Below are 13,942 nucleotides of genomic sequence, written 5' to 3'. Positions count from 1 at the left end.
CCACCATCGCCCGGCTTCTGCTGGGCTTCTGTAGCATTTGCATGTTTGTCGGGAAATGTCTTTTCCTACGGACGTGCAGTTGGACAGCAGGAAGGACATAGGAAGAGAGTTTGAAAGTATCTGTAAGGCAGATTTGTTTCTCTGAAGATAGGAATTCTGCTCAAAGAACATATTTTTAGTCTTCTCCTCTTTTTACCACCCTCCATTTCTTATCCTCTACTCTCCCAATATAAATTATTTGAGCCATTGATGCATTTTTTTCCTGCTATTTTCTTCAGTTGTCTTGCATTTCAACCAAATGTGTGACTGTCACTTGTGGCCAGTGATGCTTTATAAACCCCCCACAGTGCGGAGTGCAGTAGTCATTTGGCTTCTGAGTTTTAGTCTATTTTTCATGTGAACAGAAGCAATGTCCAGTGTTCTTTTTGATTAGTGGGATCTTCCTCTTGGAGTATTTATTGACTTGACAAAAGGAAGAAACATGCCAGCCTCTGGTAGAATGAAGAGAACTCCTGAGGTGTTTAGAGTGACGACAGTGTTCTTGATTCTGTGCTGTGGGAGGAGAGAAGTGCAGCCTTGTAAGCATTTCTTTACTTTACAGCCAAGTTGAAAAAAGTAAAGAAAAAAAGACGAAGAGATGAAGAGCTTTCCTCTGAAGAATCCCCACGCCATCACCATCACCAGACCAAAGTCTTTGCTAAGTTTTCTCATGATGCACCTCCGCCTGGCACCAAGAAGAAACACTTATCCATTGAGCAGCTTAACGCTCGTCGCAGGAAAGTATGGCTCAGCATTGTGAAGAAGGAACTACCAAAGGTAAGTGAGTGAAAGTGAAAGGGAGGGATGGGAGCGAGGTAGCAGGGGCAGGGGGGTAGTTTTTTTTGGTATAGGACCAACTTTTGGACATTTTAGTGATGTTTGTGATACTTCTTATAACCCCCAAAAGTAAACAAAGTAAATAAAACTGACAAATATGGGGGCTGGAGAGATGACTCAGTAGTTAAAGGAACTGGCTACTCTTCCAGAGGACCTGTGTTCCCAGCATGGCAGCTCACTACTGTCTGTAGGTCCAGTTCCAAGGAATCAAACATCCTTTACAGACATACTTGCTAGCAAAATACAATGTACATGAAATAAAAACAAATAAATTGTCAAAAAGTTTAAAAAAACCCCACTGACCAATATGTGGGTGAATATTAGTGATGAGAGGAAGAGGGTCAAATGTAACAGGAACAACTCAAACAGATGTCTTTACCGTGTCATAAATAACACACACACATATCTAGGGGTGGAGGCTAAGCGTGTGTTTCCATGATTTTATACTCAAGGAATATGTAGTAAAAGAAAACATGCATTATGTAACGCTAAAGACAGAAAGAAGTGTACAGAGCTGATGAGTGGCTCAGTGAGTAAGGCTCTCACCACCAAGTCTGTCAACCTCAGCTTGATATCTGGAATAGTAGAAGAGGCCGATTCCTGCACATTGTCCTCTGACCTCCACATGTGCACCTTGGTATGTGTGTTGTATGAGCTGCGGGCCTCTTCCCACAGCCCGGCTCCCGGCTGCTTGGCTAGCTTATGCCCCGAAATAACAACAGACAAATTGTATTCTTTTAAACACTGCTTGGCCCATTATATCTAGCCCCTTCTCGGCTAACTCTTGCACCTGGACTAGCCCATTTCTAATAATGTGTGTAGCACCCCAAGGTGCGCTTATCGGGAGGAAGATTCTAGCCTACGTCCATCCTGGGTCGGAGCTTCATCGCGTCTGTCTGGGAGAGGGGAGCATGGCGTCTTAGCTCACTTCCTCTTCCTCCCAGCATTCTGTTCTGTTTACTCCACCCACCTATGTTCTAACCCATCAGGGCCAAGCAGTTTCTTTATTAATTAACCAATGACCTTCCTCCATCATATGTGTGTACATGCACAGACACAAATGTAGATATAGTTTTAAAAACATTAACCAAAGAGTGGAGTTGACAATGTCATGTGGATAGTGAGCAAATTAACAATTTTAAAATTCCATGTGTATACTACCCTTCAGTAGTCGAAGAAACCATATTACAGATGAGAGCTGCTTTCTCACTGTCAGGGAGTGACATTATAAATAAGGAAAAGAGAAAACTGTGAAAGCTGACTAGGATTAGAGATTTTTGTATGAATTCATAGACTCACATAGCTAACTGCAGAAGTAAAAGTGATTATGATTGCATAAAAAAGCTGACAGGAAGAGCCTTCCCTAAGCATTCAAATAAATATCACTAATGTTTTTGTTTTGGTTCTGGGAATTAAAACTTAGGGTCTTATATTAGCTAAGTATAACTGCTCTGTCACTGAACTATATGCCAAAGCTTCTTTTTGTTTGTTGGGTTTTTGTTGTTGTTTGGTTGGTTTTTTGTTTTGTTTTGTTTTGTTTTTGTGACAGCATTTCTCTGTGTGGTCCTGGAACTTGGTTTGTAGATCAGGCTGGCCTTGAACTCAGAAATCTGCCTGCCTCTGCCTCCTAAGTGCTGTGGTCAAAGATGTGCGCCACCACCTGGCTTCTTGTTTTCTTGACTTCCCTTCCTAGTTGGTTTAGTTTTTTCTAGAAAAAGATTCCGTCTGTATAGCACAGTGCAGTCATAACACAGGATCTCTGCCAGGCAGGCTGACAATTCTGCTTTGTAGTCCATTGTAACATTTCATCAGTTTTCTCCTGATTCAAGTCAGGATCCAATTTGGGGACTACATGTTATATTTAGTTGTTAAATCTTTCATCTGAGTTTTTGAACCTTTGTCTTTTGTGACATTGTTGTTTTTGAAGAGGATAGGCCTGGGCTGGTGTTTGTGCACGGGTAGATTTGGGTTATGCATTTGCGAGACTGTCACAGTAGCCATGTAACATTTCAGGTTACACACACATTTCTGTCCACTGCCGGTAATAATAGTTTTGAATTTGTCTTAACTACTTACTGTTACTACTCATTTGCTTATTTTGGTTTTTCAAAACAGAGTTTCTTTGTGTAACCCTGTCTGTCTTGGAACTTGATTTGTAGACCAGGCTGGCTGGCCTGGAACTCAGAGATCTCCCTGCCTCTGTCTTTCAAGTACTGGCATTAAAGAGGTGGGCCACCACTACCCAGCTAAATTAACTGTTTTTTCATGTAGCAGTTCCTATGTTTCTTGAGAGATATTTGTGTGTGCTGTTCTTGATAGGAAAGTTAAGGGAAAATATGCTTTAGTGTTTGAGGAAGTTTCAGATGATGCCCTTCTGATGATAAATTAATTTTCAGTAGGAGTAATTGAGATTGTTGGCTTTGAAGAAAAAAATGCAACATGAGTTAGTAAGAGGAATTTACTGATAAAAGACTGAAAAAGTTTATGAAGTGGAACTACTTCAATATTGGCTTTCTGCCTGTGCAGTGGTGCATGCCTTTAATCCTAGCACTTCGCGGGCAGAGGCAGGTTGATCTCTGAGTTGGAGGTCAGTCTAGTCTATAAAATGAGTTCTAGAAGAGCCAGGGCTACATAAAGAAATCCTGTCTCAACCCCCTTCCCCCCCAAAAAAACCCCCAAATTTGGCTTTCTTTCAGGCATTCAAACCCCTTATTCATCTTGGGGGAAGATGCAGTAGGCAGAGAGCTGCCTCTTCTTTTCCTTAATTAAATGGGCATGATTGAAAGTCAGGTTGACTTTACTTTTTTTGAGACATGGTTTTACTATACAGTCCTTGCTGGCTGGAATTTGCTGTTACCAGGGTGACCTTGAAGTCACAGTATTGATTCATTTACTTCCTAAATGAAATGAGATGAGATTAAAGGCAGGTACCCCGATACCTTGTGAAGCATTGTTGTTCAGTGTGAGAGGAAGACTTGGAGCTGGAGTTGTGGGCTGCTTATTAGCTTTGCCTTGTAATTTTTTTTATTGAATATGAGGCTTGGGTGATGGCAAAAATATGAGTAATAGTGGAAGAAGTTTTCTATTGTTGGAGGTAGAGATAGTATGTTCTTTATAATGATTCTTCTATCTCAATTTCCTACCACCTCAGCTTTACAAATTGGCTCTGGAAAGCAACGTGTGTGAATCAGGGTAGAGTTGAGGTTTGCATTTATTACAGTCCCCTAGTCCATTCCTTATAAATCCTTATAAAGTATACAAATTTTATCAAGGGCAAGAGAAATGGCTCAGTGGGTAAATGCTTGCTGCAGTAGTGTAAGAACCTGAGATACAGTCCCGTGTCAAAAGCAAGCATCATGGCATATGCCTATAATCCTAACATATGGGTGACTGAGACAGGTAGCTTGTTGACAGTCTAGCTGAATCTGTGAGTTCCAGGTTCACTGAGAGACCCTGTCTCAAAAAATACATAGCAGGGTGATAGAGGAAAGCACCCACCATCTACTGCTGGTTTCTACGTACATGTGCAGACATGTGCTCATTCATACACATGCATATGCCATGTATATACAAACTAACGGCAAGGCAGCTGCAACAGTAGCTTCTTCCTGCAATTTTAGTAGTTTCATGTTAGCCAGTGTCTGTGGATGACTTTTGGAAGTAATTTGTCTTGTATGTACTTCATATCTTATTTTTCATTCCTTCAGGAATTAAATAAAGGCTACATACAGTCTTATTAGAAATGAATCTTAAGTATTACTTTCAAATGTTCTAGGCCAACAAGCAGAAGTCTTCAGCTCGAAACCTGTTTCTCACCAATAGCCGAAAGGTAACATTTTCTGTTTTCTATTTTGCCTAGCATGTGTTCTCCTTTGGGCCTATTCTTATTCTTACTGTGTGTTATCTATTGATCAGGAATCAGGTAGCAAATAAGAGAATTTCTAGGTAGTCTCATTCTGTTTAATAAGTAAAATTGCTCTTGGTCATATTTCTGATTCTCTGAACTTTTTGTGTTAAATCAGTCTCTGGTTCTTGGGCAGATCATAGAATCTTTAAGATCTGTCTTTCTATTTAAGCAATGATGGGGGCTGAGAGATGGCTCGGTGGGTAAAAGTACTTGCTGCCAAGCCTGACAGCCTGAGCTCAGTCCCTGGACCATTGGTGGAAGGAAAGAGCTGACTGCCCACAGTTGTCCTGGGAAGGCCACACATGTGCACCAATACACACCCATCACATACACAATAATGTAGCGAAAAAACTCTGAGAGAAAAATAACAGTTTAATGGAAGAATCAGAAAAAGTAACGTTTTTAGTCTTGACTTCTCCGTACTAGGCTCTTAGCCCTCATCTATAAATAGAGATATGGCAACCCTGACTGCTTTCATAGGGTGTTCATGAATAAAGGATGCATTAGTGCCTCAACGTAAGATATACCATATGAAAAAAAAAGCAGTGATGGCTATTATTATTATTACTGTGGTAATAACACTTTGTAACTTCTCAGTAAAATTCAGGTCCTTGCCATTGTTGTATTTCTTTTCCTGGGGATTATGTGAAGAAATATGTTTGAGCACCAAGTTGACCATTTAGTTTGATTGGAGTTATTTATAGGTACATGGACAATTTACAGACAGGACACAACGAAGAGCCATACCCTATGCTTACCCCACCCCTGAATGCTGCCTCGGTAGCCAGCTCAGTAGCTGCTTCTTCCCCAATTCATGTGCTGTCTTGTAATTTCTCTCCACCTTTCACATGGGAACATTAATTAGCAGATCCACTCTTATGAGGGTCTCCAACCAATAAATACATCAAGGGCCATTTCATGTCCAAATTATAGTGTTCCACATTAGTAAGTATATTTTGTTTCATTTAAAGTGGTAGATATGAATAGGTTTCTTAATTAGGAGATTTAACCTCAGGGGTCTGGACCTTAGTTATGCTTGAATAGTCTTTTCTCTTAATTTTTCACTCCCTTCCTTCTCTTTTTTCCTTCTTTTGCATTTATAATTTTTATGTTTATGTGTTGTTCATTAGCAATGTTTACCTTTTTAAAAGTAAAAACATTTTAAAAGAATTAGACACAGGCTTATATAAAATATTTGATAAATTCTGCTGACTACAAATAATTAATAATGATTAGTTCAGGGGCATTATCTCTTTAGCGGGACTGTAGATATTAAAAAATATGGGGAGCATTAGCTTAAAATCCAGGCCGAACTGTTGCTGGAATTAGGTCCCTGTTATAATAACGATACTGTTTGCAGCTCGCCCACCAGTGCATGAAGGAGGTGCGTCGAGCTGCCTTGCAAGCACAGAAGAACTGTAAGGAGACTTTGCCCCGTGCTCGCCGCCTAACCAAGGAGATGCTTCTTTACTGGAAGAAGTATGAGAAGGTGGAGAAAGAGCACCGCAAGCGAGCAGAGAAGGAAGCTTTGGAGCAACGGAAGTTGGATGAGGAAATGCGGGAGGTTAGGCAAAAGCAAATTCTAAAATCCTTCTTACTACCAAAGCACTAAGAATTGTCTGTGTTGCTTTGTACCTTTGAGACAGTGCTCTAACATTCTTGGAACTGTTAATGTAAACCACACCGTCCTCAAACTCTCACAAATAGACTTGCCTCTGACTTCTGAATGTCTGGCCCTTTTCTCTGTTTTTCATTTGTTTGGTTTAATTTCTTCATCATTATCATCATCATCATCAGTCATCACTTTGGTTTTTCAAGACAGGGTTTCTTTTTGTATCCCTGGTTGTCCTGGAACTCACACTACAGACCTGGTTCGTCTTGAACTCAGAGATCCCCTGCCTCTGCCTCCCAAGTGCTGGGATTAAAGGCATGCACTACCATCTCCTAGCTTATTTTGATTTCTTAAAAAAATTTTTTATTTTGTGTTAGTAGGTGTTTTGCCTTCATGGATCTGCACACCACACATTTGCATGCTGAGGCCAGAAAAGGGCTTTAGATCCCCTGGAACTGGAGTTATAGAATGCATTCATAGAAACAGTGAAAAGTGACCAATCTAATTTTCTGAGACCCATCCATTTTTCCAGCTACCATTTTAAACTTTAGCCACTACTATTTCTAAATGTGATATCTCTCAACTAGTTTAGATTTTGTATATATAGGAATAAATAGGAAATGGGGAATTGTACTGTCATTGATAAAGCAGTTGGAGTGAATAGAAGAAAAGTTAGGGTCCAGAAAACATGAGAATCAGAGGATTGGATGATGTTTTTTCAGGTGTGGCTCCTAGTCTTTCTCAGAGTGGAGCTTTGGAGCCTTTTCTGAATCCTTGCTCATGCTTTTCATTTTTTACTCCCTCCCTTTTTCTCTCTCCTCTTCTTCATATTTATATTTTTGTGTGCTTATGTATTTTTCATCAGCGATATTTTCCTATTTTAAAAAGTAAAAACCTTTTAAAATAATTATATGCATACTTTTATAAACACTTGATAAATTCTATTGACTACATATAATTAAATGTTTTACTATTCCCCCCGACACACACTTTAGGCCAAGAGGCAGCAGCGAAAACTCAACTTCCTAATCACTCAGACAGAGTTGTATGCTCATTTCATGAGTCGAAAACGTGATATGGGTCATGATGGAATCCAGGAAGAAATTCTAAGGAAACTGGAAGATAGTTCTACCCAGAGACAAATTGACATTGGTGGTGGAGTAATGGTTAACATCACCCAGGAAGATTATGGTGAGTCCTGAGTCATGAGGTAGGGAAGCAGATAGCCTGCATTTTTCATATCAAGGTTGCATGTTGCAATTCTTAAAAGTTTTGTTCTGATTCATAGATAATACTGATCAGAAAGGGGAAATTTATTTAGGAGGACATATGTGTGTTTTTGCAAAGGAATCCTATAAAATAACTTACGAGTTTTCAATAGAGGCTTGGAGAGGTAGAATGTTGTCTAGCTGTCATGAATCCCTGGGTTCAGTACCCGGCACCACATAAACCAGGCATGGCAGTGCAATCATGGGATTTCAGCACTTTGGAGAGTTAGGCAGGAAGATCAGAAGTTTGAGATCATCTTCAGTTCCATAGTAAAAGGATTTTCACAGGATCATGTTGACTAGAAATGTGGGAGAAGGGAAGTATCTCAAAGTACCTGGAGTGTTAGCACGTGTACAGATAGATTCAACTGCTTAAACTGTTTCATTTGAATCTGCATGATTTTTGCTTGTCCTAGCGATTGGTGTCAATTTATAAAAGAAAACACTAGGCTTGAGAGATGTTCTATCTTAACTTGCAGGTGGGTTTTATGTATGGGCTTTTCTTGTTGGAGACCAGGAACATCCACAACTACTTTATACTTCTAGATTCTTTTGATTGTTTGTTTTGTTCTAGCTTTTTCGAGACAGGGACTCACTATATAGCTTTGGCTATCCTTGAACTCACTATGTAGACCAGGCTGGCCTGGAAACTACAGAGATCTGCTTGCCTCTGCCTCCTGAGTGCTGGGATTGAAGGTGTTCCCCACTAAGCCTGACTTGCTTCAAGGTTCTTATCTCTGGAAAAGACTTTAGCCTTTCTCCCTCTTAGTCCTCTGTTAGCCTTGGGATAATATAATGAAGAACTGGGGATCCACTTATGTATGGCATAAATTGTGTCTTTGAGGGAGATAAAGTGTGGTAATCTACATGTTTTCTCTTTTCAGACAGTAACCATTTCAAAGCCCAGGCCCTGAAGAATGCTGAAAATGCTTATCATATTCACCAAGCTCGAGTAAGTCTTTTAGTGAGAAGGCAGACTGGGCATGGTAACCTTGTGATCCCAGCACTCAGGAGGTAGAGTCAAGTTGATCTTTATGAGTTTGAGGCTAGCTTGTTGTATAACATCAGTTCCACACCAAGCAAGAATACAGAGTGAAACCCTGTCTCAGAAAAAAAGGAAAGAATGAAAAGGCCCAGGCAATGCCCCACAGTTTTTCTTTTTCATGTTCTTCCTTCCTTATTTTATTCTTTAGTTCATTGTTTTCAGTTAAACAAATTGGTTAGCACTCATGCCTGGGCCTGGTGTGTGTGTGTGTGTTTCTGTGTGACTCTGATCACATGTAGGGTAAAGTCTTTCTTTCCTTCAAAAACAGATGGTTACCATATGGGTACTGATAATTGAACTAGGTCCTCTGAAGAACAGCCAGTGCTGTTAACCACTGAGCTGTCCCTCAGTCCCATCTCTGCTTCAGAATAGTACTAATACTTGGGGTGGCAGAATAACAAATATTTAGTTGTATAGAATTTTTATTATTAAAGTTGAAAGGGTTACAGTTAAGCTACAAACTGTTTTGTTGTTTTGTCTCCTCTTAAGTAATCTTGGGTTGTTTAATGAAAAAGACTATCATGAGTCTTGGTTGAGAAAACCAAGTCACTGGTTTCTTTCACTCAAGTACTAATTTGTTCTTTTATTATTCTTGATCTAGTCTTTTTTAAAAAAGATTTGTTCTTATTTTATGTGTATGACTGTTTTGCTTGCATGTATATGTATGTGTGTTGTGTGTGTGTGTGTGCGTGCGTGTGTGTGTGCGCGCATGCCCAGTGTCCACAGAGGCCAGAAGAGAGTAGCAGGTCTACTGGAACTGGAGTAAGGATGGTTGTAAGCCTCCATGTGGGTTCTGGGAACTGAACCCAGCTCCTCTGCAAAACAGCCAGTCCTCTCTGAGTCATCTCTCCAGCCCTTTAGGACCTAGTGATCTTTAATAGAATTAGTAAGAAACTATATTTGTGTTGAAATAAGTAAAGAAAATGCAGTTTAGTATGCTGCAGTGAGCCTTTTGGTTACTTTGCTGGGGTTAAGAATAGACAAAAGTGCTGGGTGTGGTAGTGCACATCTTGAATTCTATAACTCCGAGGCAGAGGTGTAAGGATCTCTGAGTTTGAAGCCAGCCTGGTCTATGTGGTAAGTTCCAGGACAGCCAGTGCTGTGTGGAGAGACTCTGTCTCTAAAAGACCAAACAAACAAGAATAAATACATACCGCCTCACACAATTACCCCAATTAAACTTTGTATTGAAGCATGTTTTGCTTTTTATTTTTTATTTGATATGTTCGTTGTATAAAGTGATAAATTTCATGACTTTTTTATTCAAGTATATCTTGAACTTTATCATCAGCATACTCTCCTATGTGCTCAATCCGCACATCAAAACTTTAAAAAAGTTGGGTGATCTTGGTGCATAGTTCAAGTCCTAGCTCTCGGGAGGGAGAGGCAGGTGGATCTCTTTGAGTTCAAGGCCAGCCTAGCTTGGGCTACAGAGGAAGTTCCAGGACAGCCAGGGCTACACAGAGAAACCTTGTCTCGAAAAACAAAACAACAAACTTAACAAAATCTTTGAATTAGCAAGTAACTTAATATAGATTAGTATACTAACTTAGTAAGATATTAGAAAGTTTATTCTATATTTAGTATAAAATATGTTAATGAAATTTTTTTAAAAAATTATTTTTATTTTATGTGCATTGGTGTCTTGCTGTGGTGTCTGGTCCCATGGATCTGGAGTTACAGACAGTTGTGAGCTGCATGTGGGTGCTGGGAATTGATCTGGGGTTTTCTGGAAGAGTCGTCAGTGCTCTTAACCCCTCAGCCATTTCTCCAGCTTGTGTTTAAATTTTATTCTTACATTTTCTTGACTTTTTATTTTCCAGACAAGGTCATTTGATGAAGATGCAAAAGAAAGTCGGGCAGCTGCCCTCAGGGCAGCAGACAAGTCTGGCTCTGGGTTTGGGGAGAGTTACAGCCTTGCAAATCCATCCATCCGGGCTGGTGAAGATATTCCACAACCCACTATTTTTAATGGCAAATTGAAAGGTTACCAGCTGAAAGGCATGAACTGGTTAGCCAATCTCTATGAACAGGTAAATTTTAGAAACATGACAAACCTATTCTTTTTACTTTACTATTTAGTTTTCTTTTGATTAATGTAATTATGAAGTGAGTTCACCTTTAGGGCTTTTTGTTTTGTTTGTTTAGATTTACCTGTTTATATTTTGTGTGTATAAATATTTACCTTTATTGTATGTAAGTACAGCACAGGCATGCAGTGCCTATGAAGGTAAAAAGAGGGAATCCAATCCCCTAGAATTGGGTGTGAGCCATGTGGGTGACCGAAACTGAAGTTGAGTCCTCTCCAAGAGCAGCAAGTGCTCTTAAGCACTGAGCCATCTCTCCAGTCCCAAAACTTCAACTTTATGCAATAGTCTGAAGGGTTTCTCTGTTTTTCTGGCTTGGAGATTGTGTTTGTATCCTGTATATAGCATGCCTTAGGTAGTCTTGGTAAGCCTCATGATTTGCTTGATGTGGGCTAGATTAGGTAAAGACCTGGCCTTAGTATTTTTCTCATATCGTGAGTCACACATATAAATGTAATGTTGGCAAAAGAAACCATTGCAGTACTGATTCAGAGTCTTGGTACTGAGTATCTCCAGTCAATCTTGATTGATCTGATCCACCATCTTTGTTAGATCTTTTGGCACTGAATAGAATGAATCCTATGCACTGCGATCAGGTGATGACAGTCTATCTCTCTCTCCGTGTCTCCCAGGGTATTAATGGAATTCTTGCTGACGAAATGGGTCTCGGTAAAACTGTACAGAGCATTGCCCTCTTGGCCCATCTCGCTGAGGTGAGTAGATGGAATTGTCAGTAATCTTCCTCTCCTGAATTTAGGTTCATTTTCTGTCAACAGTGAGCCACTTAAAAGCAGTGTTACGCTTTGTAGCATATCAAAATAACAGAACTTGTTGCTATACCTGAAGGCTTTTGTAACAGACAGAATGGAATAACATTAGTTCCCAATGGGGCCAGGATGGTGTTTGAGCAAGTATAACTAGAATTCTGTCTCTCACTTCCTTTTAAGAGCTACCAGTGTAGTGGCAAAGACGTTATTCTTAGATTGCAAGAACTGGTACTGGATTCCCATCTCAACACTGCTCTTTCTAGCAATGTCATAGGCACCCACTTAACCTCTTTTGAAGTGATTTCACTTTAAATCTCTGAGACCTCGTTTTCTACCTTTATTGAATCACAGGTTATATATACCGTATAGGAATCTTATAAAAATTAAATGGGAAATGTGTAATAACATACATTGAAAAAGATTAATACTCTTCTAATTAACTAACAGTAATATTATGCTAACATAGTAGAAAATAATAAAAGCTAGTCCATATGTCATACATGTTTTATGAAAAAGAAATACAGCCTAGAAATCACAAGACAGTCATTGCTTAGTACTTTATCTCTTTGTGCTCTTACTATACTAATGCTTCTTCTTTTCCATTTTCTTATTTATTTATTTATTTGTGTATTTATTTTGGTTTCTCAAGACTGGGTTTTCCAGTGTAACCCTGTCTGTCTTGGAAATAACTCTGTAGGTCAGGCTGGCCTCAACTAACATTGCTTCTTATTGAATACATTTGTGTGGACACTTGGGAGATAGGCACGAATTCTCTTGTTACTATGTTTCCTGTTTATAAATTTCTCATGTCACTGATTGTTTGGGTTTGAATATCTTCTGTTTTCCTACAGCTGGCTGACCCAGTTTTCTTTTGCAGAGAGAAAACATTTGGGGACCTTTCTTAATAATTTCACCTGCTTCTACACTTAATAATTGGCACCAGGAGTTTACAAGATTTGTTCCTAAATTTAAGGTAAAGAAGCTCTTGTTCTTTAAGATAAGGTTTCTGACTCTTCTTTTGCTGCCTTACTAATTGTTTTTGGTTCTGTTGTTGTAATAAACACTGTGACTAAAGCAGCAAAGGGAGAAAAGGGTTTATTTTAGCTCACAGCTTGTATTCCTTCATTCAAGAAATTCTGAGCAGGAACTCAAATAGGCAGGAACCTGAAGGCAGGAGCTGAAACAGGCATTGAGAAAGTGCTGCTTGCTCCACTTGCCTGTCTTGCTCCCCATGACTTATTCAGCTTCCTTTCACGCAGTACCACCTGCCCAGGTGTGGCACCACTCCTGTGGGATGGGACCTCCTACATCAATCAAGACAATGCCTTACAGACTTGCTTACAATCCAACTTTTTCATTTTTTGAAACAGAGTCTCTATATGTAGCCTTGGCTGTAATGGATCTCTCTGTGTAGACCAGGTTGACTTTGAACTCACAGAGATCCACTGCTCCCTGCCTCTGTAATGCTGGGATTAAAGGTGTGTGCTGCCATACCTGGTCTCCTGGCCAATCTTATGGAGCCATTTTTCTCACATGTACTTCCCTCTTTGCCTCCTGATTTTAGCATTAAAGGTGTATGCCAGTGCTCCTGGCTCTTTTATTTTCTATTTTTAAACTGTCATAGCTCTCTGGGTATGTGCAAAGAAATGTGTTGGATCTTCTAGAGCTAGAATTACAGGTGCTTATGAACTGCCTTATTATGTGCTGAGAATCAAACTTAGGAGCCATCTTTTTAGCCCTTTTATGTTTGTTTTGATACAGTCTTATGTGTCACACACTGTCCTCGAACTTGTTATATATCCATTATTTTATAAGTGTATGCCACCATACTACGTTTATGAAGTGTTGGAATCAGTAACATGCTAGACAGTCCTTCCGAATTGAAATACCGTCCCAGTCCTTTATATCTGTATTTATTGGTTTTATATGTTTTATTAATGGTTTTCTTTTGTCTTTTAGAGACAGAGTCATACTCTACCCTCAGTACTTCAGGCTGTCTTTTTAAGTCCCGCTATGTAGTCCAGGCTGGCTTTGAATTTGTGGTAGGCAGTTAGCATGCCCCAGCTCCTAGCTGCTGGGATTATAGGCGTACCTTCACACCTGGCTTATTTTTTTGGTTTTGTTAAGATATGGTCTGGTGTAACTGGACTGACTTTGATCTTGCTGTGTCGCTGTGGATGACTTTGAACTCCTGATCTTCTTGCCTTAACCTCCCAGGTCCTGCGAGTGTGAGTCTTTATCCCCAGCTTCCTTATGTTCATTTCTTAGAAATGTGATTTAGGAAAGTAACAAGCTTATAAACCTCTATACTAAATAGGCGAGAAATTCAGTCTAATATAAGTTATTTGTGCCACTTTTTTTTTTCTTGGTTTTTTTTTTT

General features: G+C 39.6%; 1 protein-coding gene across 2 annotated transcripts in view; it reads left to right on the top strand.

Moving 5' to 3' along the window:
* The window catches only part of Ino80 (INO80 complex subunit), a 114,609-nt gene that overhangs the window by 22,241 nt on the left and 78,426 nt on the right, over positions 1–13,942 (top strand). For both annotated transcript variants that reach the window (XM_026787741.1, XM_005364272.3), the window contains 8 exons: positions 602–816; positions 4,652–4,705; positions 6,144–6,347; positions 7,391–7,586; positions 8,548–8,615; positions 10,532–10,741; positions 11,428–11,508; positions 12,440–12,535. In XM_026787741.1, coding sequence (XP_026643542.1) covers positions 602–816; positions 4,652–4,705; positions 6,144–6,347; positions 7,391–7,586; positions 8,548–8,615; positions 10,532–10,741; positions 11,428–11,508; positions 12,440–12,535 — 1,124 coding nt within the window. The remainder of the gene's footprint in view (positions 1–601; positions 817–4,651; positions 4,706–6,143; positions 6,348–7,390; positions 7,587–8,547; positions 8,616–10,531; positions 10,742–11,427; positions 11,509–12,439; positions 12,536–13,942) is intronic.

Source organism: Microtus ochrogaster, assembly GCF_000317375.1.
Source record: "Microtus ochrogaster isolate Prairie Vole_2 chromosome 14 unlocalized genomic scaffold, MicOch1.0 chr14_random_1, whole genome shotgun sequence".
NCBI lineage: Eukaryota > Metazoa > Chordata > Mammalia > Rodentia > Cricetidae > Microtus > Microtus ochrogaster.
The sequence above is the reverse complement of the archived record's forward strand: the minus strand, read 5'-3'. Positions and strand labels throughout refer to the sequence as shown.